This window comes from Larimichthys crocea, chromosome IX, assembly GCF_000972845.2.
Source record: "Larimichthys crocea isolate SSNF chromosome IX, L_crocea_2.0, whole genome shotgun sequence".
NCBI classification, from domain to species: domain Eukaryota; kingdom Metazoa; phylum Chordata; class Actinopteri; family Sciaenidae; genus Larimichthys; species Larimichthys crocea.
The window spans coordinates 2,569,555-2,590,916 of NC_040019.1; the positions used below are offsets into that span (position 1 = coordinate 2,569,555).

At 44.3% G+C, this 21,362-nt stretch overlaps 1 protein-coding gene across 6 annotated transcripts; it reads left to right on the forward strand.

The window, feature by feature from the left end:
• The first annotated feature begins 3,804 nt into the window (after nucleotides 1–3,804).
• sec16a (SEC16 homolog A, endoplasmic reticulum export factor) lies at nucleotides 3,805–21,262 on the forward strand. 6 transcript variants are annotated; one of them, XM_010737856.3, is made up of 31 exons: nucleotides 3,805–3,890; nucleotides 6,010–9,470; nucleotides 9,588–9,733; nucleotides 9,889–9,977; nucleotides 10,087–10,204; nucleotides 10,356–10,554; nucleotides 11,906–12,086; nucleotides 12,206–12,348; nucleotides 12,468–12,529; nucleotides 12,747–12,885; nucleotides 12,992–13,234; nucleotides 13,336–13,433; nucleotides 13,518–13,599; nucleotides 13,692–13,809; nucleotides 13,922–14,033; nucleotides 14,130–14,235; nucleotides 14,381–14,521; nucleotides 14,627–14,740; nucleotides 15,357–15,558; nucleotides 15,640–16,130; nucleotides 16,268–16,315; nucleotides 16,404–16,568; nucleotides 16,650–16,736; nucleotides 16,861–16,917; nucleotides 17,025–17,151; nucleotides 17,265–17,402; nucleotides 17,506–17,588; nucleotides 17,716–17,787; nucleotides 18,184–18,243; nucleotides 19,554–19,622; nucleotides 19,706–21,262. In XM_010737856.3, exons 2-31 carry the CDS (start codon nucleotides 6,084–6,086, stop codon nucleotides 19,778–19,780), a joined length of 7,152 nt encoding a protein of 2,383 aa, XP_010736158.3. In that variant the 5' UTR covers nucleotides 3,805–3,890; nucleotides 6,010–6,083; the 3' UTR covers nucleotides 19,781–21,262. The 6 variants fall into 6 exon arrangements, with proteins under 6 accessions (XP_010736158.3, XP_019133946.2, XP_010736160.3 ...); XM_019278401.2 differs by having other exon boundaries at nucleotides 18,184–18,222; XM_027281980.1 differs by having other exon boundaries at nucleotides 3,811–3,930.
• The last annotated feature ends 100 nt before the right edge of the window (nucleotides 21,263–21,362 follow it).

Below are 21,362 nucleotides of genomic sequence, written 5' to 3' on the forward strand. Positions count from 1 at the left end.
CCTGGAATAATTTAAAGCTGGATTATTGCATCTCTTTATTATCAAGCTGCCTCGGTAAGTCACTTAAAGCTCTCCAGTTAATCTTTAATGTTGTGCCAGGAGTACTGACAAGGATCAGAGATCATATTTCTCCCATTTTGGCTTCTGACTACCTGTAAAATCCAGAGGAGAATGTAATGACCAGGCACCATTAAGCTCCTCTCCTGAACCAGCTCACAGTTCTGGTTCTGGACAAACCAAACTGTCCCTTAGTTGTGCTGCTTTAGGCTTTAGACTGCCAGGGTACTTCCCTTGATGCACTTAACTCTTCTCTTCTTCTTTCACTCTCCATCTGAACACATTCATGTCCCATTAATGCATGTTATCAGCTCAGCTTCCTCCTTGGAGTTTTTGTCTTGTCTTGCTGGTTCTCGCCAATTGTGGGATTGTGGTTGCGCTGCACTGTGGTAAAGCTTGACATCCACTACAAATACTTTTATTATTACTACTACTATTAGTCATATTTCCATTAAAACTCATTATTATCGCTGCTGTGCATCTCTGTCTCCCTCCCTTTTTAACTCAACCAATTGTGGTAGATGTCCGTCCACCCTGAGCCGGGTCCTTCTCTCAGAGGTTTCTGCCTCTTAAAGAAAGTTTTTCCTTGCCACTGTCACCAAGTGCATGGACATGGTGGGAACTGATGGGTCCAGGTAAATAATATTATAAAGATACAATCTAGACCTACTCTATATGGAAAGTGTTATGAGATAACATCTGTTATGATTTGGCGCTTGTTACTTAATATATATCACTTACATCATTATACTTGCATAATTCTTACAAGGGATGACTATATTTCTTCTTTTTATCAATATATTGTCTGTTAAAATGACATTACATCAACTCTGAGGCAGCAATACTTAAACAATGTTGAAACAGTGAAACAAAGCTTCACACATAGTGAGCTCAGGATTACTCAACACACTCACGCTGCACCAAGAAGACAAGCCAGGGGGTTTTAGGCGTACTCGTGAAGGTCTGTTCAAACCTGCCCCGTGGCCTGTAGTCTCTAGATACAGTCTGGTGGGAGGATTGGTTTCGGTTGACAAGTCTGAGCAAAAAGGGAAAAGGAGGTGTGTGAACAAGACATAAATCTTGAGTGAGAGTTCCTCTCACTTGTTTTATTTGACCGTAACTTTATGAGGTGTTTTTTTTTTCTTTTCCATTTCTTCTTCTGATGTAAATGACTTTTCAGATGTAGACCTCGGTATGTCATTTTACTGTAAACTGTGCATAATGAGAGATAGTGGTTGAATGTGAAACTGTCATCACATTATACAGTGTTTTTATTTAATGGTATATTTAAATTCTTCTTTAAAAAAATCATTAATTTTGAAATAGGTATAAAGAAATATTATAATGTATCAGTAAGCTAAAGAAATTTCATATATTTTACATCAAGGATGTCCAAAGTACGGCCCGGGGGCCAATCACAGCCCGCAGTCAGATTTTACGTGGCCCGAAGCTTCATTTTTTAAATATATTATTTATGGCCTGCTAGGATTGTCAGATACTGTATGGCTGGAAGATTTGAATTTTTTGTTTCATAACGAAGCATTTGAACCTTTAAGGACATAACTGCTGCTGTTATATAACTAGAAATGTGACACAAAATATGACTTTCTGAATGATTTTGTTAAAGACAAGAGGAAGAGTGACACATTTTAAACTTAAATGTTTGCATACTCTCATACAGACTTTGCATTACTCATAATAAATCATGTAAAATGAACATGAGGTTCAGATTTGTAACAACTCCATCCAAGTTTAACATATTCCATACAATTTATTCTGTGTTATTTGCATTTTTATGTAACTTTTACTGGTATTTTTTCATGTTTAAAATGTTAGTATTGGCCTCTGGGCATCTTTTTCAATCACTTCAATCTGGCTCTCTTTAAAAAAGGTTTGGACACCGCTGTTTTGCATAGTATTTTCATACACTGCTAGTCTACGTACTCTTATACAGTATGTGGTTGCATGACATAATCAGCAATGAACTGAACTCAAAAGCAGATTATTTCCCAGTGAGGTTAACATGGTTTATCTTCAGTGAGATAATATGTAGATAACACCATAGCGCCACCCAGTGGACAAATCTCATGCCTGCACTCCTCTAACGTTGCTGGTTCTTAACTTTGAAACTAAAATGCGTTGCATAAGTCACATCTTATCTTATATTTTGAGTATCTTGTCTTTCTAATGTGCAATGATGTGATCTACGCATTCATGTTTATATATCAATTTAGATTTTACATATATTGTATTTACTATCACTTAATCTGGAATATAAGGAAGCCAGCTGAGAAGTCCATGTGACTGAAACTCCTGGCTTTCATGCCCCAACAATGAACGTTCTTTCAATGTTTTTTCGTTTAGATCTTTTGGGCCTGCCCAACATTTTTATATTTATTCAGCTTTTTCCATTAATTAACCTGTCTGCAGCTCAAAACACAGGTACATAACAATAAACAATAAACATAACAATAACAGTATAAGTTTCAAAGCTCTGTGCAGTACATTATTATACAACAGTGCACATAAATCAGTCCAAATAGAGCAAACCAGTTTCCTTATATTCCAGATTAAGTGATAGTAGATACAATATATGTAAAATCTAAATTGATATATAAAGCAACATTGATTGATTGATTGTTTATTTCGAATATGCAAAAAAAAATAAAAAATAAGGCAAAACATTTAAACATAGGTATACATATTCGAAAAGGAGAAAGAAGAAGAAGAACTCTATAAACTCCCACCCCTTCTCTTTAAATAATGAGTCACAATACCAAGTTTCCTTGCAACTTGTTTAAATATTCCTGATATTTATAGATAAATAGAATATATCCCTGACTTTGTATTACAAAAAACAAAACAAAATAAAACCTGCATATACACTTAATACAATACACACATACATATACACATGCACGAGGAGAAACAATAAAAAAACAAAAAACAAAACAAACATTAATGCGTAGATAACTATATTTAAGAAGTATGTGTATCTCTATAATGCCTCCCTCAGCTGACATATACACGGACATTTATTTCATATATATATATCCAAATTAGTGGTCCAAATTAGTCCATCAGTGTTCAACTGGGTTGAGATCTGTTGCCTGTATTTTTTTATTTAAATCATTTTAATACTCACCAAACCATTCAATGAGTCACGATGAACTGAGGAATCTGCATTAATATGTTTTTATGTGCACATAAAAACATATTAATGCAGATTGGACTAATTTGGATACTCTCCACCACCATCTCCATAAAACAAAACTCTATAATATAAACATACATCTTTACATATGACAAATAAGTGATAACTTTGACTGTAGTTATGTTTATATAATATTCATATATTTTCATGTTTAGATAGATAGATAGATAGATAGATAGATAGATAGATAGATAAACTTAGGCTGTAGACACTGAATGAAAGTCACAGCATTTAGCAGAGGTGGTGTGAGTTCCTGAGTCTGTCTGTGGAAAAGTAGTAGTAATAGTTATTATGGGAATTTATTAAAACCTTGAATAAGGAATACTATAAAGCAAACTATACATAATAAAATATCAAAAAAGCAATAGTAATATATATACACATACACATTATTATACACATAATTCTTAAAAATAATATATATAAATATAGTATATATAATATATAAAAAAAAATGAAACAATTAAATAATTTTTTTACACAGAAATGACCTTTAACTAACCCCGCCCCGCCGGGACGTCACGGTGTTTGGCCCGTGACGCTGCATGTACACGTAGCCTAGTAGGATGTGTTCGTTGAAGATGGTGGCGGTGTGTCAGACCCGCTGTCCTGGACATTTGTAAGAATTTAAACATACTTGTACACATTTCCGACACCGGGTAAGAGTGAGTACACACACCCTCGTTGGTTAACAGGTATCTCTGATTGTTTGAACCCGCTGTCTGCGGCGGGCGGGGAAACTGTTTCTGCTTTTATAGCACAGGCTAGTTAGCTCCGCGGTGCTAACGGCTAGTGAACCTGTTAAATAATTTGCTCGACGACCTGTAACCGCCTGTAACCCTGTCAGCGTTTAACACGTACAAACATGTGTGTGTTTTATATTTCAGGCTTTTTGTTTTTTATTTAAAAGCTTCAAAACAACAAAACTTTAAAAAGATATCAGTGTTTTTTTAAAGACATGTAGCTGCTGCACCGTTAGCTCTGGACTTAAAGTGTGTGAACGTTTGTCTGCTGTCGTCGTGTCACACCGGCGGGAGTAAGAGGAGAGTAAAACAAGTGTGGAGATCAGAAGTTATGAAGTTAGTTAGTTGGTTAGTTTGTTAGTTAGTTGGTTAGTTGGTTAGTTGGTCCAACCCGGCGTTAGCCTTTGACGTTAGCTCCTGCTGGAGCTTGAAAGATCCGGGATCACCTGCCCTTTATTTTGTTATTAATCTCCTTTTTTTACTCACCCGTAATGCCCTGACTGACAGGTGAGCAGTGTCTGATGTTTGTAAGTTATCCCATCAGGGCATAAAGAGTGTTTAAAAAAAAATCTGAATCAGAAATACTTTAATAATCCCAGCTGGAAGTGATTTTCTTACAATACTCCTGTGTATAAACAAACAAAAACAACATGTAAACAAGTATTAAGAACAATATGTATGTATTTGCAGTTGAATAATGTGCAACAACTTCAATTAGAGCAGAGGAAAGTGTAGCATACACTACAGAATTAGAAAAAAAAAACAATAAACAGACAGAAATATCTATAACCTACACAATAAATACAATAAACAGACAGAAATATCTATAACCTACACAATAAACACGAAAAACAATCAACCTTCAAACAGACAAGTACTGAGGATAAAAAGTGGCATGATGTATAAAAAGAGTATTGTGAGAAATATCGCAAAGAAAGTGACCATGGTATAAATAATAACTGCAAAGGTATAAATGAAATAAAATAGAATTTTACGACATGATCAGGTGTTGTAAAGTCTGACAGCAGCAGGGATAAAAAACCTGCGGAGCTTCTCCTTCTTACACAGTTGCTGCTTGTTTTATTATCTTTCCTTAACTTTATTTATTTCTATAGCACCTTTTCATACAGAGCTGTAGCTTCACAGAGCCGAGTAAAAACAGAAACAGACAACAACAACAGTTGTTAAGGCAACAGAGCAGTTGCATGAAAAAACTAGAGATTTGATTAGATATACTTTATTCATCCCACCATGGGGAAATGTACTTGTTACAGCAGCAGAGGAAAGTGTAGCAGACACTACAGAATTAGGAAAAAAAACAATAAACAGACAGAAATATCTATAACCTAAATAATCAACCAAGTACTGAGGATAAAAGTATTGTCTCAGATTACAGAAGGGAGGGATATACAGGACAACGATGATGATGACATGCGGGATCTCTCTCAGCAGATAGTGTGGTCGGAGTCCAACGTGAAGCAGGTCAACATCCCGGGGCGACAGAGCTGTTCTTCACTTATGTGTTTTTTATATTTGTGCTATTTCTATTAAGATATCTCACCGGCACTTTGCTGACAGTGATTGCAAGCAAGTTACTGTTTTAAAAAGTTAAATCGCAAGATCATCATTCCCCTTTATTTGAACTAGATTTGCTCTGTTATATATTCAAAAATCATTTTGAAACCAAAAGCTTTTTTTGATTTTTCCTCGGCTGTGAAATGAGCTCGCTGCAGCTGCACTTGTTCGGGTGACACGTTTGCATCCGTTACCCCGAGCTTTAAAAGTAAAAACCCATCTGTCGGCATTCATTGCAACCACTTCTACTGATGTGTTTATTTGTCACGCCGTCTTCAGTGCTCATGTAAAAGTTGCCACGTTGTACCTGTTTGTTTTACAAAGGGTCACAAATAAAGGTGTGGTAAACTCCCAATCGGAGGCAGGTGCAGCTCCTGTTAAACACTCCCTCTCTCTGTCTCTCTCCCTTTCTTTGCACAGCTTCGCCTGACTCAAGTCTCTTCAGTGACTTCTACTAGAGTGACTTGGTCCTCGGACCTGTTAGCTCTGCGGCCATGCAGCCCCCTCCTCGAACTGGACCTCCAGGAGCCTCTGGCCCGCCTCCCTCCGGGCCTAATATGTTCCGCAGGACCAGGCCTCACAAGTACACAGCAGCGGCTGCTGCTGCCGCCGCGATGCCTCCCACTGCTCAACCCATGACAGACCCCTTCGCTTTTGCTAGAGCTTCTCCACCCGTGGCTGCAGGTGGTCTCCCGACAATACCTAACAGCAACCCTCCACCAATGCAAGCCCCGCCTAACTCCATGTACGCTCAAGCTGGCTCAGGGCTGCCTCCGCAACCACATACCATGGAGGATGTCCCAGCTGCTCCCCTTGGCCCCCCGCCGTCGTCTCTGCCAGGGGTGACCCTGTTCAACCCTCACAGCGCAGCATCCCCGGGTGTTTTCCACGCACCCAGCCCTGCAGGGTATGCATCCTCCTCGCATAGTGAACCGGGCTATTTTAATTCAAGAGAACAGATGCCATCAGTGGCCACGGAGCCACCACATGTGGCCTCAGCCCCTACACCTTTTAACCAAGGACAGCCTCCTCCTCAGCCGGTGCCCTTCCAGCCTGTGCCTCCCACCACCTCCTCTTCCCAGTGGGCCCCCGATCATGGAAGTCGTCCTCCATCAGTTCAGAACTATTTCCAGCCTACGAGTGACCCTCCACCACAGCCTTTTAATTTACCTCCGCAGGCCCAAATGTACCCCTCCCACACCCCGTCACCTCATCACGGCACCCCCACACCTCCAACACAACCTGGACATTCCCAGATCCAGGCTCCTCTTCCTCTTCCTCTCCAGAATCCTGCAAGGCCCCCTAGTTCTCAGTGGCCTGACCCAAATCCACCCCAACATCACAATTCCCACTTCCAAACTCCGAGCTACTTCAGTCAGACTTCTGCGCCCCAGGACTCGTGGTTCAACCAACCTCCACCGGACTCGGGCTACCACCAAATGGGGACAGGCCTGGGCCACCCTCAGCCTCGGCCTGAATCTGCTGGATCTCAACATGCGTCCAACACCGGGCCTGGGCCTAGTTCTGCCTCTGCCGCAGTCCCATACTCTCAGGAGTCTGGTACACTCTCAATGTTCTTTAAAGACAATGATGTGGAAAATGAAGAAACACTGGCTGGAGAGAGAAATAAGGCAGTGAACGGTAGTCCTGGATCCTTTCAGCATTACAGCAACCCGCAAGCCCACGTTGGCCATGCAGACGTTTCACTGGATTACCAAGGACCTCCTCTGCAAGATCATTCACACCTACCATACATGAATGACGGCAGCCATGCAGCACAGGCTATAGCCCAGAAGCCCCCAGATTCCCACTACGACCACGTGGAGAATTTGGAGTGTGTCCCGAACCAGGAGGTATTACCCCATGACACCCACGGCAGCCCTGCTGCCGCCGCCGCCACAGCCCACGGAGTTGACCCATATGAAACCGGGCCTAACCTGGAGACTCCAGATTCTATTCCTAGGCCAATGAGATCCGCCAGCGTGTCATCCAACTATAGCAATATGAGCCACGGAAGCGCGACCGGCACTCGTCGGCATCAGGGAGTAGTAGGCACCTTTATTCAGCAGGAAAGTCCACGTCTCACCGACGAAGCCAACCTCTCTGCCGTCGCTGGAGGCTACTTTGAGCAGATTGACACTTCTCCCGCTGGAGACATGGGGAGCGCACAGCAGAGCTCCCTGGAGCAGATGTGGCCTCCCACGCCTAGCCCTCCCAAACCAACCGGTATCTTTCAGGCCAGCGCCAACAGCTCGTTTGAACCGGTGCGCTCGCATGGGGTCGGGGTGCGTCCTCCTGAAGTCGATAGGGCTAAAATGGTAGCGGAAGGCGGTGCAGATTCGACACCTGGAAACCTGGAGCAGCCACCGGATAATATGGAAAATATTTATGGACCGGGTCACCCCTTGCCTGCTGTGGCTGGAGGCGGTGTGCCCCATTTGACACACCCTGTGGTTCTCTCTCACTCTCGACCTTCATCCCGCGCTTTTGGAGCCAATCGGCCCTGTGAGAGCCCCGCCACCACTCTGTGGGCTCAGAGCGATCCCGCAAGCTTGGGCGCTAACATCCTCCTAGCCCCCGCCGCCCCGACAGTTCTCGCCCCTTTACGTGAGCCCAGCGCCGACGTCATCCAGCCTCCGGAGGACGGCCCGCTGGACCTGCAGCCCCCTCAGCGAATGCAGCCGACTTCACAGCAACCATTAGAGAACCTAGAGAACCCACCAAAGGTGAGTGAGGCAGAGCCAGCTGACTCTCAAGGCAACCTGGGCTATGCGTCTCTCCTTGTGGCCGACTCGCTTCACCAGCCTGTTTTGATTGCCCCGCCGGTGTCCAATTACAGTGTGATTCCCCCCAGCACCCCCGCTCAAGCTGCCGGTCAAAGTAGCCTTAGAGAATCTACCCCACTCGTGAGATCACTCTCACAGGGGCAGGGTGCCAGTATGTCCCAACCCCCTCCAGTAACCTCTAATCAGAATCCACTGTTTGTCCCTGGACCAATAAGCTTCAGTACTTCAGTGTCTAATCAGGGTCCGCTCAATCTGACCCGAGACAACGCTGAAGCGGCAACATCCGACATCGCAGCTCCGCCACAGTCTCAGCCGCTCCGCCCTCCTCTCTCCAGGGGTCAATCAGTGGTTGGAGACAGCCACTCTGCTCTCCAAGTTAATCCGCCAGCTTCTCTTGTGACTGCTCCTGTCTCTAATCATAATCAGCCATCAAATTATGAACTGCTTGATTTTTCTATGCACCAATCACAAGCCCAAAACCAAGCCTCTGGCCATCCTTCCTCTCTGCACGAGTCTCCGCAGTCTAGTAACGGATTTTACCTACAGGTCACCAAAGATGCTCAGCAGGGGTTAAGAGCAAAAGGTAATGCCCCTGTCCAGACCCCAGCCCCCTCATCTACCCCGCAGGTACCACCAACACCCTCCCAACCAGCTGCAAACACCCAGCCACCGCCGCCAGCCGAGCCTCCTAAGATGTCAGATTCTCAGGCTGCACTGCAGGAACAAAACGTTGCTCCTCCTCCTGGTTTGATGAGTGGAGCGCAACTCTCCCACGGCCAGTATCTGCCTCCAGCACCGGGGTCTACTGCAGGAAGCGCTCCTCCTCCTCCTCCTACTACTGCTGCTGCTGCTGCATACCCTCCAGGACCTCGAGGACCAGTACCTCCTGGAGCTTCCCAGCAAGCTCCTGCAGAGCCACCACGACCACCCTCCTCTGCAGGCAGCCAGCAAGGTTACGGGCCTCCTCCTCCTCCAGGGCAGATGTATGGTGGTTATTATGGTAATTACGGAGAATACCCTGATGGCAGAGCACCTTACCCTCCTGGCCAGTACCCACCTCCACCTGGGGATCCTAGAGCGCAGCAGTATTACCAAGTATGTGGAATGTTCTTTTACTTATCTGCTAGTTTCTGACTGAATTCAATCAACACTTTTTTTTTTGGGAAAGATGTGCTGCCATGAAATGTAAAAATCGATGCTTCTGTCTCTCAGGATGGTTCATACAGGAGAGATCCTTGGTATGGCAGATACGAAGGGCAGAACCAAGCTTATCGTGATCCAAACTACCAGTACAGAGAGCCTCAGCCAGAGCGACCCAGCTCCAGGACCAGTCAATACTCTGACAGGCCTTCATCCAGGTCAGTCATGGATGTCAACTCAGCGCTGTTTTAGTCAGTAATATACTCACGTAGTTTCTACTTAACTTAAAGAATACCGAGAAGGTAAGTTGGTCTCGAGATAGTTCTTGTACTTGACCTGCAACTCTCACCTTTTGGTTTGTTTTCTCCTTCAGGCAAGGCTATCCTGACGATTACCAGAGAGCGAACCGAAGTGCCTATAGTGATTATTATGCAGATTACGCCAAGCACTATGATTATGCAGGTATGAGTCACGGAGTTTAAAGCTGTCATTACTAACTCGTACAAATCAGAATGCGTTTTCACTTTCCTGTTCGCTGAATTTGTTTCTGTCTCCCTCTCTCCCTCTGAAGGATACTACGGACAGTATGACCCGCGATACAGAGGATACTATGATCAGTCCTACTGGGCTAATTACAATGACAGCTACAGAGGCAGAGACAACTACTATAATCAGATGTATCCACCCAGGTACACACTGGAAACCAGTTGCACACTTAATTAAATTGTTGCTAGTTAAAGTGTTGTTTGTTGTTGTTTTCTTCTGCTGCGTTTTCATTGACTACGTGCTACTTTGCTTCACAAAGTTGCTGTTTGATTTACAAACACACTGTACTCACAGGAAAGAGGGCTACGAGGATCAGTGGCAGTACTATCCTGGCTACGACGCCAGTTTCGACGACGATTACCGCCGCCGCGGGGATGCGTACGGCGACGACTTCGACCGACGCAGCGTCCACAGCGAGCAGTCGGCGCACAGCGTGCACAGCTCCCACAGCCACCACAGCAGACGGAGCAGCTTCAGCTCGCGGTCTCAGCAGGTAAACATGCGGGATTGTTTTCATCAGATTTCAAGGCTCAGAGATATTTGTTGGGCAGGTTTTAGATGCCGCTCTCAGACAGGGCGCTCGTGGATATTTAACAGCAACACTTCTGGCTCTCTTTAGCACTTTAACTGGTTGCCCCGCAGACATTTTGACTTGTCAAAGGCCAAAAAAACACAGGAGGACGCATGCATAATAGCAGCACCTTGATACTGCAAGAGTTTCCTGCTATGACATCCTGAACTGTCTCGAAAATGCTTGAAAAGTTGTTTTGTTTAAAGAAGAACCTGCTGGTGATTCTCCACAACTCAGCCCCTCTCCAAGACCCTCCCTAACCAAAGGCAAATAACTTACTTAAGAGCCTTCTAAGGCAGGTGATGCAGCGCCTCAGCTCCTGAATCTTTCATACGGCGTCTCTAAATGTTTCCAGTATTGATGCATCGGCATGCTTCCTGTTACATTTTGGTTACTTCTTCTATTTAACTGGTTTTACTTTCAGTACAGCGTACTTTACATCACTGCTAAGCTTCTCTTCTGCACAGTGATGCTCTTGTTGACGCAGCCACAGTGCCCTTATACGCCCTCAATGGGTGGGCTGTGGATTTCTAAGAAAAATATAAAGACAGCATTGTTTACGCTGCTACGAAGCTCACTTTAACTGATTAAAATTTCAGTGTTTCATTTCAGATTATTATGAAATGGGCTGTATTCAGATTCTAGGTATTTTCCTGTTAAAATGCTGAGAGTAGGGCAGCGTGTTGTTTGGATCAATCAGTGAGTTGTTGTGTTTCTAAACATCAGAACTGATCTGGAAAGAAATCTGTACACAACAGCGTCTCAGACACTTCGCCGACTCTGCTGTAAAGCTGAAGAGTGAGATCGAATTGCACAACACGAAGCTGCAGCCAGCAGCTTAGATGGCTTCACTTAGTGTAAAGACTGGAAACGGCAGGAAAGTGCTTTATATATTCATAGACATCAGAGTGGTATCGATCTCATCTCATCTCGCTCTCAGCAAGAAGGCAAATAAGTGTATTTTCCAAAATGCGGAGCTATCGCTTTAAGGGATCTTCTTCTGTTGCGTTTTATCACTTTTTAACGGTGCTGCCAACACGCAGCGAGCGCTCACTTTCCCGTATCATCCCATCTAGCAGACTCTTGAGTATTAGCTTTGCTTTCAAGCAGTCTCATGATAACAGTAACAGTTCCTTGACAGGATGGTCACCTGTGTAGAAACATAGCGTGTATGTCAATGACAACTTTTCTGAAAGTATATACTATATGTTTGTTGGTCTTTATTTTGAATATTTTATAATGATCTCTTCTTGTTTGTCTTCCCACCCTGCAGAGCCAGGTATACAGAAGCCAGCCTGACTTGACGGCAGTCTACGACACCACAGCGTCCACTTTGGCTGTGGACTACTCGTATGGACAGTACCCAAACCAGACCGATGTCTCCCAGAACTACAGCCAGTACCACTATCCCTCTGAGTACACAGCAGACAGTACCTGGATCACCCCGGAGCAACGTAAGCACACAGTCGTTAAGTTTTAGTGGTGCTTTTAAAGACGCCAACAAATTTCAGTACCGATTAAACCAATATTTGATTTTCCACATTCTTAGTCTGACTTGTCTCTTTCCCTTCAGCTCCACCTCGTCCTGCAACCCCAGAGAAGTTCTCCATGCCCCACCGTTGTGCCCGCTTTGGCCCTGGTGGTCATCTGGTTCAGGTTCTGCCCAATCTACCTTCAGCTGGACAGCCTGCTCTCGTTGATATCTACAACTTGGAGGTAGATTTTTAAGAGACTCTTATTTTGATGTCATGAGTTGTGTTTCCTTAAACTACAGGCCTCTTGTTATTGTTCAGCACAGTGTAAACTAGTATTTTAAACCTTGTCTGTATTTGCAGACCATGCTGCAGGACACCCCGGATCAGACAGAACTACGAGCCTTCCCTGGACCTCTTGTTAAGTAAGTGTACTCTGTCCTTTCCATCTATCACAAATATCCTTGAGCTATTTGTTACTGTCAGTAAACCCCACAAGAAAGACAGAAACCAGCAGTCTGTTACCTACTGTACTTCTCTTGTCTGTCCATTGGTCCCTGCTGAAAACATAAATGTATAATACAACAGTTAGGAGTAAATAGTGTATTTGTTGGTTGACTCATCTTGTGTCCTGTCTATCAGGGAGGAGACCCATAAGGTGGATGTGATAAAGTTCTCCCAGAACAAAGCGCTCGAGTGTTCTCGTGACAACAACCTCTTGGACAGAGACTCTGCCCGTCTGCTCTGGGACTTCATTATGCTGCTCTGCAGACAGAACGGGGTAAGACCGCGCAGAAATAACTGCGAATATGTCTGACCTAGAAATAAAAGGCAGAGATGTGACGTTGTATATTTGCCTGAAACAACTTTCTCACTCTTTTCTGAAGACTGTGGTCGGCACGGACATCGCTGACCTCTTGCTGAAGGAGCACCGCTCCGTCTGGCTGCCGGGGAAAAGTCCCAACGAAGCCAACTTGATTGATTTTAACAACGAACCTCTGGCACGAGCTGAGGAAGAGCCGGGAGCCGGGCCGCTGTCCCTCCTGTCTGACACCTTCATGACCGTGCCGGAGAACGTGGGCAAGGAAACTGAACGCTTCAGGGAGCTGCTGCTGTTTGGCCGCAAGAAGGTGAAGAAATAACTCTCTCACACTTTAACTGTGTGGAACTGTGTGTCGTTAAACTAGTATCTTATGAAATCTGAAATCGATTTGTCTTTCTGTGTGAATAGGATGCGCTAGAAGCAGCCATGAAAGGAGGTCTGTGGGGCCACGCCCTGCTGTTAGCCAGTAAAATGGACAATAGGACGCATGCACGTGTCATGACAAGGTAACGTAGATTAAATAGTGGTTGCAGCTTTATTGTGATCATTCTTATATAGATATAATACTTAATATGTCTTTGTTTGTTTAGGTTTGCGAACAGTTTGCCCATCAATGACCCTCTGCAGACGGTGTACCAGCTCATGTCAGGGAGGATGCCTGCATCAGCCACTGTAAGCCAACTCTCTTTATAACCTCTGAAGAAACTGCATAGGGTAGCGTTGTTCCACTTTGGTTGAGATATTATTCTTGTGTTTTTATACAGTGCTGCGGAGAGGAGAAGTGGGGCGACTGGCGCCCTCATCTGGCCATGGTGCTGTCCAACCTCACGCACACTCTGGACCTGGATACTCGCACGATCACCACCATGGGTGACACTCTCGGTAGGGTCGCATTTGAAAGGCAGTGTTACTGTTTTTGTTTTTTTTATTTCTCAGCACAACAAACTCATCGTCTCACACTGTGTCTGCGCACTGTCTGTTTGTGTTGCTGCAGCTTCCAAGGGGCTGATTGACGCTGCGCACTTTTGCTACCTGATGGCCCAAGTTGGTCTGGGAGTTTTCACAAAGAAGAGCACCAAGATGGTTCTGCTCGGCTCCAACCATAGGTTAGAGACAGAGCGGTCACACCCATACTCATTCTAAGGGAGCATAATACAATAACATGTCACACGTATAACCAAATCTTTGTCTCCTCGCTTCAGTTTGCCCTTCTACCAATTTGCGACCAATGAAGCAATCCAGAGGACCGAGGCCTACGAGTATGCTCAGTCTCTGGGCTCCCAGCCGTGCTCTCTACCAAATTTCCAGGTAGATGTTTTGACACAGTTTCTTGTAGAGGTGTCCTAAAAACCTAATAATTGATCCCACTGATATTAAACAGGTTTGTGCAGACTAGTAAGATGATACTACTGTGGAATAACACTGTCCTGTGCTCCTCATCGTCTCTTCCTAGGTCTTCAAGTTGATCTATGCATGCCGCTTGGCTGAAGCAGGCCTCAGTGCTCAAGCCTTCCACTACTGTGAAGTTATCTCTAGGACTGTCCTCATGCAGCCCGCCTACTACTCTCCTGTTTTCATAAGCCAAATCATCCAGGTACGCACTCACCCCACGTCTTGTCTTTCCCAATGTTTCTTAAACACGAGGTTGCCGGTTTTAATATTCTAACAAATGTAATTTTTTTGTTGTTGTTGTTGACAGATGTCTGAAAAGCTGCGATTCTTTGATCCACAACTGAAAGAGAAGCCGGAGCAGGAGTTGTTCGACGAGCCCGAATGGCTGCTTCACCTCAGACAGCTGGATGGACAGATCAGGGTGAGGAGGAAGAGGAGGGGAAATGTTTGTGTGCTTGTGCCAGGTCGTGCTAATTAACCCAACACGCAAAACAGCCTGTAACTTGTCTGTTCATTTCCGATTTTACAAGAGCCGTTATCAACAGGCGCAGACCAAAATGCCCCTGGACGTAAACTGGATAGAACCACAACCAATCAGAGCAACAAAACATGTGACATACAGTAGCTGTCGGAAGGGGAGCGAATACATCTTCCTCATCAATAAAAGCTTTAGTGCAGTTTGTTTGTTCTTCTAATAGAGAAAATAAATGATCCAGTTTGCTTAATAACAGAACGTTAGACATCAGTGACGGGAGTCTTGGTGGTTTACAACAGTGTTTCTCTGTACGGTCATTATATCAGATCTATCCAACCTGGTCACACCCAGGCAAGGTCGTCTGAAAATCTTTCTAAACGATGTGCTACATGGACTTTAATTGTAACTGTAGTTTGAGAATCACTTTTCAGAAATGAGACGTAAAAAGACGTCATTTGATTTAGAGGTTGTGGAATTTGAATTTACGTTTGTGTTTTTGAATTATTCTCTAAATTGTTCCCACATAACAAATGTTTCGTGCTTGTTTTTTTTATTTCTTTAGACGGGCATCATTACGTACAACGAAAACAGAGCAACTCCCACACAGTACGACTGCAGCAGCCCCAGCTCTGACTTGGACCATCCCAGTCCACCTGAACCTTACAACATGCCTGTGGAGTTGGACGGCCCCACGCCCGACAACCCACTAATGAGCTCGTTACTGCCCGGGCCTCCACCACAGGGAGTACAGCTGATGCCTCCAGGTTTGTGTGTACCTACATAGTGGTGCTCTGTTACTATAAACCAGCTTCAAAATACAGCAAATTTATTCTACTTTCTCTCAGCTCCCACCTCCATCCTCCAAGATGGCATGGCCCATCATCAGCCTCTACCCTCCAACGATGTGCCCCAGTTCTACCCAGTACCCCCAAGTGGACAACCAGGCCAGATCCCCCTCTCAGGCTACCCTCCGCAGGATCCTGGCTTCGCCCCTCCTCCGTTCCAGCCTCAACCCGAGCAGTCAGAAATGTATCCAGGAGCCAATCAGCAGCAGCAGTGTCCTCCGCCTCACCAAGTGGACCAAATGTCACCACACATGCCCCCTCAGGTGCCGCATTCACCTGTACAGATGAATCCCCCGCCACCCCAGATGCAGCAACAGCAGCAGCAGCACCACCACCACCACATGCCTCCTTCTCCTGGGCATATGCCACATGTAGAGCAGCAACCCCACACCCCAACAGAGATGCACATTGGTCAACCGATATCATCCTCCCCACCCAGAAGATCCTTCACACCTGCGCAGATGGACTTCTATGACAAAATGGCTTACATGGTCAGTATTTAGCTGTCTGAATATCTAAAACAAAATGTCCTTTAACCTTCTTACTCACAGTTCTCTGTTCACAGACGTGTACTTTCTTTTAAATTTGATAGAAAATGCTAACTACTTTGTCTTTTCTGGCACTGCAGGGTCCTGGGAGGAGATCGAGGACTACTTCACAATCTTCAATGCATATGGTGCGTTTGTGTTTGTGTTTCCTATTTTATTTGTATAAACTTGCACATAAAGACAGCCCAAAAACTATCTCTGTTTTCTGGTCTACAGCCTTCAGGACGTCGCTCTCGCACCACCTCTGAATCTTCCACTCACTCCGGCGGAAGAGAGCGGAGCAACTCGGCCATCAAGCAGGTGTCTCCACCTCCGCCGTCGATTCCTGAACAGCCACGCAAAGAAGAGGCTAAGAAAGTCAAGAAAGACTCCCCGAAAAAGGTTCATACTCTCACATAAACAGTGATTTGAGATGGTGCTCCTGCAGCCTTCATTAGTAACTAGTGCGATTCTTTCACACAGGGTGGTGGTGGTGGTGGTGGCTGGCTAAACTGGCTCTATAGGAGGGGACAGAATGAGGCTCACTTGCCAGATGACAAAAACAAATCAGTAAGTTCTAGCTGTTCTCTCTGCAGGTTTCTCTGTATTTATTTTAACATTTCTGCACAGGTTGTTACGTACTTGTACTGCAAATGAGCAGCACTGATAAGAGGGTTATGCTCTTTATTGTCAGATCGTGTGGGATGAACAGAAGCAGAAGTGGGTCGACTTGAACGAGCCAGAAGAGGAGGTCTGTAAATGTTTTAAAGACTTTTGTTGTCTAATCTGAGCTACTGAAACTGAAAACTTCACAGCTCAACCAGTCCTGATGTTCTTGTTTTCTTTATGATCTGTCAGAGTAAGCCCCCTCCACCGCCTCCCTCTGGCTTCCCCATGATGCCTCAGATGCCTGGCCCTGGAGGGCCCGCTGCACCCCCAAGTAGTAGTGGTGGTCCTCCTGTCAACATGTTCTCCAGGAAAGCAGGTGCGATTAAGGGCTTAGACGCTGTGGAAAAACTAATCAGAGACATCACATAATATATTTGTCAGCTGTTTGCTTTGTTTCTGTGTCACTCAGATGTGTTTATTTCTTCTCAGGCACGAGGAGCAGATACGTGGATGTTCTGAACCCCAGTAGAACTGCTAAACTGGGCGGATTAGCTCCCGCTCCTGCTGACATCTTTGCTCCTTTGGCACCAATGCCCATGCCCGCAAACCTATTTGTGCCTAGTTCAGGTGTGTGGTCAAGTGTGAAATGAGATGGTTTAGTTTTGATTCTGGAAGGAAGAGCCACTGTACAATTAAAGGTTTAAAATATATTTTTGTGTCTCTGGTGTAGCGCCTGACGATCAACAACCTCTAGAGGGCAGTGAAGGAGGGAATCTGGAACAGAATTCACCAAACACCAGCACTGCTCCACAGGTATATCTATATTGATGAACCCTGGTGTGTTTATGTTTAAACTCAAGATACAAAACCATATGAATAATAGCTGAAGCTCTACTCATCTGGATTCCCCTTTTTCTTCTTCTTCAATTAATCTTTTTAGATGTTCAACCCAACGTTGTTACCACCTGCACCAGAGGGACCTCCCGTGCCTGACGGCTCACAGTCCGGAGAGGTAAGACACATTGTTCCAAATGCGTCCATCATGCCACCACTGAATCATGATGCTCGACAGCCTAACAGCCAGTGCGTGCAGGTTGCTTATTTGTATGAAGTTAATAAGTAAGAAGGGTGTGTGAAAGAACATGAGAATGCATGCATGTCAATTTAAAGTCTTTTGCCCATAATCATGCTAAATGCGCAGCCTTGATGTAATGTTAAAATCTCTGTTCCATTTGTAATCCGTGTCTGTTTCTTCAAGAATCATAATTTTCTAACACTGATTTGTTTATTTTCATCCTGAACTGGTGGAAAGAGCTCTAATCTTAATGCATGGGAGATTATTAATCTGGGTTTTGTTGGTTTTGTGTTTTTGTTGTCTACTGTTTTATTTCCCTCCTGCTGTCTTTAGCTCTCACGTTCTAGCTCAATGAGTTCTTTATCACGCGAAGTGAGTCAGCATTTAAACCAGGTACCTCTGGCTGGGCCTCAAATGGTCCACTCTCACCCCTGCCTGCCCCACCCACCTAGCTTCAGCCACATCACTACCAGCACGCTTCACCGTTTGCACCCGAAGCTTCACCGCCCATCCAACCCAGAATGTCTGCCTGCTCACCTGCCTGCTGTCTCCAGCGTTACTGCTAAACTCTGCATCTGTCGTGAACAACCAAACCCGGAAAACGGTCAACAAATTTAAACTAAAGACTAGAATGTAGTTCTCTAGTTATTTTTAGCCATGCTAGAAGACTCTGAATGGTTCCCAGAGGATGAACCCTAATGACTGGTGATCACCTGACTATACCTGTGGTGCCACCAGCAGGTCCAAACTATAATTTTTTTTATTTGTTGGAATATCTTAACATTTACTTGAAGAAATGCTACAAAAATGTACATTCATGGTGCCCAGAGGATGAACCATAATGACTTTGGTGATCCCATGACTAATCCTGTGGTGCCACCAGCAGGTCCAAACTTGAATTTGTTTCATTTGGTGGAATATCTTAACATTTACTTGAAGAAATGGCACAAAAATGTACAGACATTCATGGTGCCCAGAGGATGAACCCTAATGACTTTGGTGATCCCATGACTAATCCTGTTGTGCCACCAGCAGGTCCAAACTTGAATTTATTGCATTTGGTGAAATATCTTAACATTTACTTGAAGAAATGGTACAAAAATGTACAGACATTCATGGTGCCCAGAGGATGAACCATAATGACTTCGGTGATCCCATGACTAATCCTGTGGTGCCACCAGCAGGTCCAAACTTGAATTTATTTCATTTGGTGGAATAGCTCAACATTTACTCAATGGATTGGCACATAGATTCAGAGTGCCCAGATGTTGAACCCTAATGATTCTGGAGATCCCCTGACATTTCCTCTAGCACCCCCATGAGGTAAACAAAGTGAATGCTATGTTAGTGAACCATCCGCTTTAAAGGTTGATGGGTAACTGTGAGCCATAGATCAGAGTAAAGCACGTTGGAGACAGTTGCAGGATGACCCTCCCTCCTCCCTTGCTTGTCGTCATGGGAACACACAGCTTCAATAACCCGTCATAGAGCTTGCATGGTTACTAAAAATGAGTGAAACAGTGGTTTGTAATGCTGCCTCACTGTGGATCCTCTTTGCCATTACCTTTCCTTCCCTGTTTTTATAACGTCGTCATAGCATTGTTTGGCATTAGGACTGCATCTCCCTCTCCGTCTCTACCCATAGAAACGATCAGGACAGTCGCAACTACAAACAATGCACTAACTCTGTTTGTCCTTTGCAGAGTCATCCCGCCCAGGGAGCTGCACCTGCTGGGGGCGTCACCTTTTATAACCCTGCACAGTTTGCACAGGTGTGGCTTAAAAAAAAAAAGACAGTTTAAATACTCGTTTGTCTTCTTTTACACGTCATAATGCTCTTCCCTATGCTTCCCAGACAAGTGCACCATCAGGAGGGGGGCACCGCGTCGGGCGTTTGGGCGGTCAGCGCCAGTACCCAGTGTTGAAGTAAACCATCTTGCAGAGGGATTGTTTGAACAGACTTGTTGGATGGAGTGATTATCCTACCTGGAAGTAGATGAAGCACATGGACATACTGCTCTCTGTCTAAAGGAACCCTTCTGTTTTTTTTGCCTGCACCTAAGAAGAGCGTAATCACAGTCTCCATGATGGCAAACAGCTTAACCACTCTTCTCGTCTTTTTCTTTTGGTTCATTAACTTCTCTCACTGCTGTTATTTTTGAACAGGCACGATGTTTTTCCTCGAAGGGCTTTTCCCTCCTCGCATCCAAACAGAAAACAAGACAGTTGGGTTTTTAAAAGGTTTATCCATCGATGCATTCATACACAGACTTGTATGTTCATGAAGTCATAATTTAGTATACAATAAATGTTACGCCTCCTCCTCCTGAGTTGTCCCCTCACATGTAATACTGTTAACAGAATGATCATGCCAGGTCTTTTTAGGCTTCCCTTTGTGTGTGTAAAGTCCAAATGTCCATGTTTGTTTGATTGATTGATTGTATGTGTGATGGGTAGAAAGAAAGTGGCACCTTTTTAATTTCATATTGTTGAACTGCATGTGCGTATGCAGCTCTTCACTGTCAACTGGAGATAGCAATTTGTTGTGAGGATGAATCGTGTCGATAGTGCATCGTCTGCTGTGTCGTTTTGCTTTTTTTCCCCCTCGGTCGCCCTCCAGTAAAGGAAGGATGTTGGAGTGACGCAGGAGAGGGACTGGCCTCACAAACCTGAGAGTTTTGGAGAAAGTCTGCATTCTTAGGACGCTGCTCGATTTCAGATATTTATTTCAGTGTCCTCCCTGTCCATCAGCAACTCTTTGACTTTTTAAAGATGCGTCAGGGTGTTTTTTCGTCCAAGTTAGGCTTCAGTTTCTCTTCTGAGGAATTCGACTCTCACTGAAAACGAGGGGTGATGTCCGGGAAAACAGCAGGAATTGGGATTGAAAACTGCATTTTAAATGTCGCTAAAAATAAATCTATCCAAATATTTGTATATCAGATTGATTGTATTTATGAGCTGTGTAGGCATAAAGATGTGTGTGTGCGTGTGTGTGTGTGTGGAGAACAACTAATTTTTTTTTTCTTTCTGATTAGCTTTGAAGAAATGCATTTATGATTCAATAGAGATGACATGGATTCATATTCTTATCATTTGTATTGGCCCGCTTCTGCAGACAAATAAAACTTAAAATCTAAATTGTGAAATGAGAGCTAACTGTATCCTAAAATCCCCTGTCTTTAATTTACTGATATGATTTTTTATTCAATCATTTGTAAACCCAAATGTGATTATTATTTTTTTTTTGTAGACTCCAGATTCTGATCCCAAAACAAAGATTTTGTTTCAGAGAAGCGACTGTTTTCCCCTGCAAATGTTTCAGAATCCCTCATGTGAAATTCATAAAACAGTGAATACACTAGGTGAAAAATGGTAATAAAGTTATTTTTTGCGCTCTGTAGCACTTTTAAAAGAAATGTCTATTGGTGTCATTCATTACAGAATTTTGTTTTTTTTAAAATCAAGCCACTCACTAAAGGACCAGTGTGTAAGATTTAGTAGCATCTACCTGT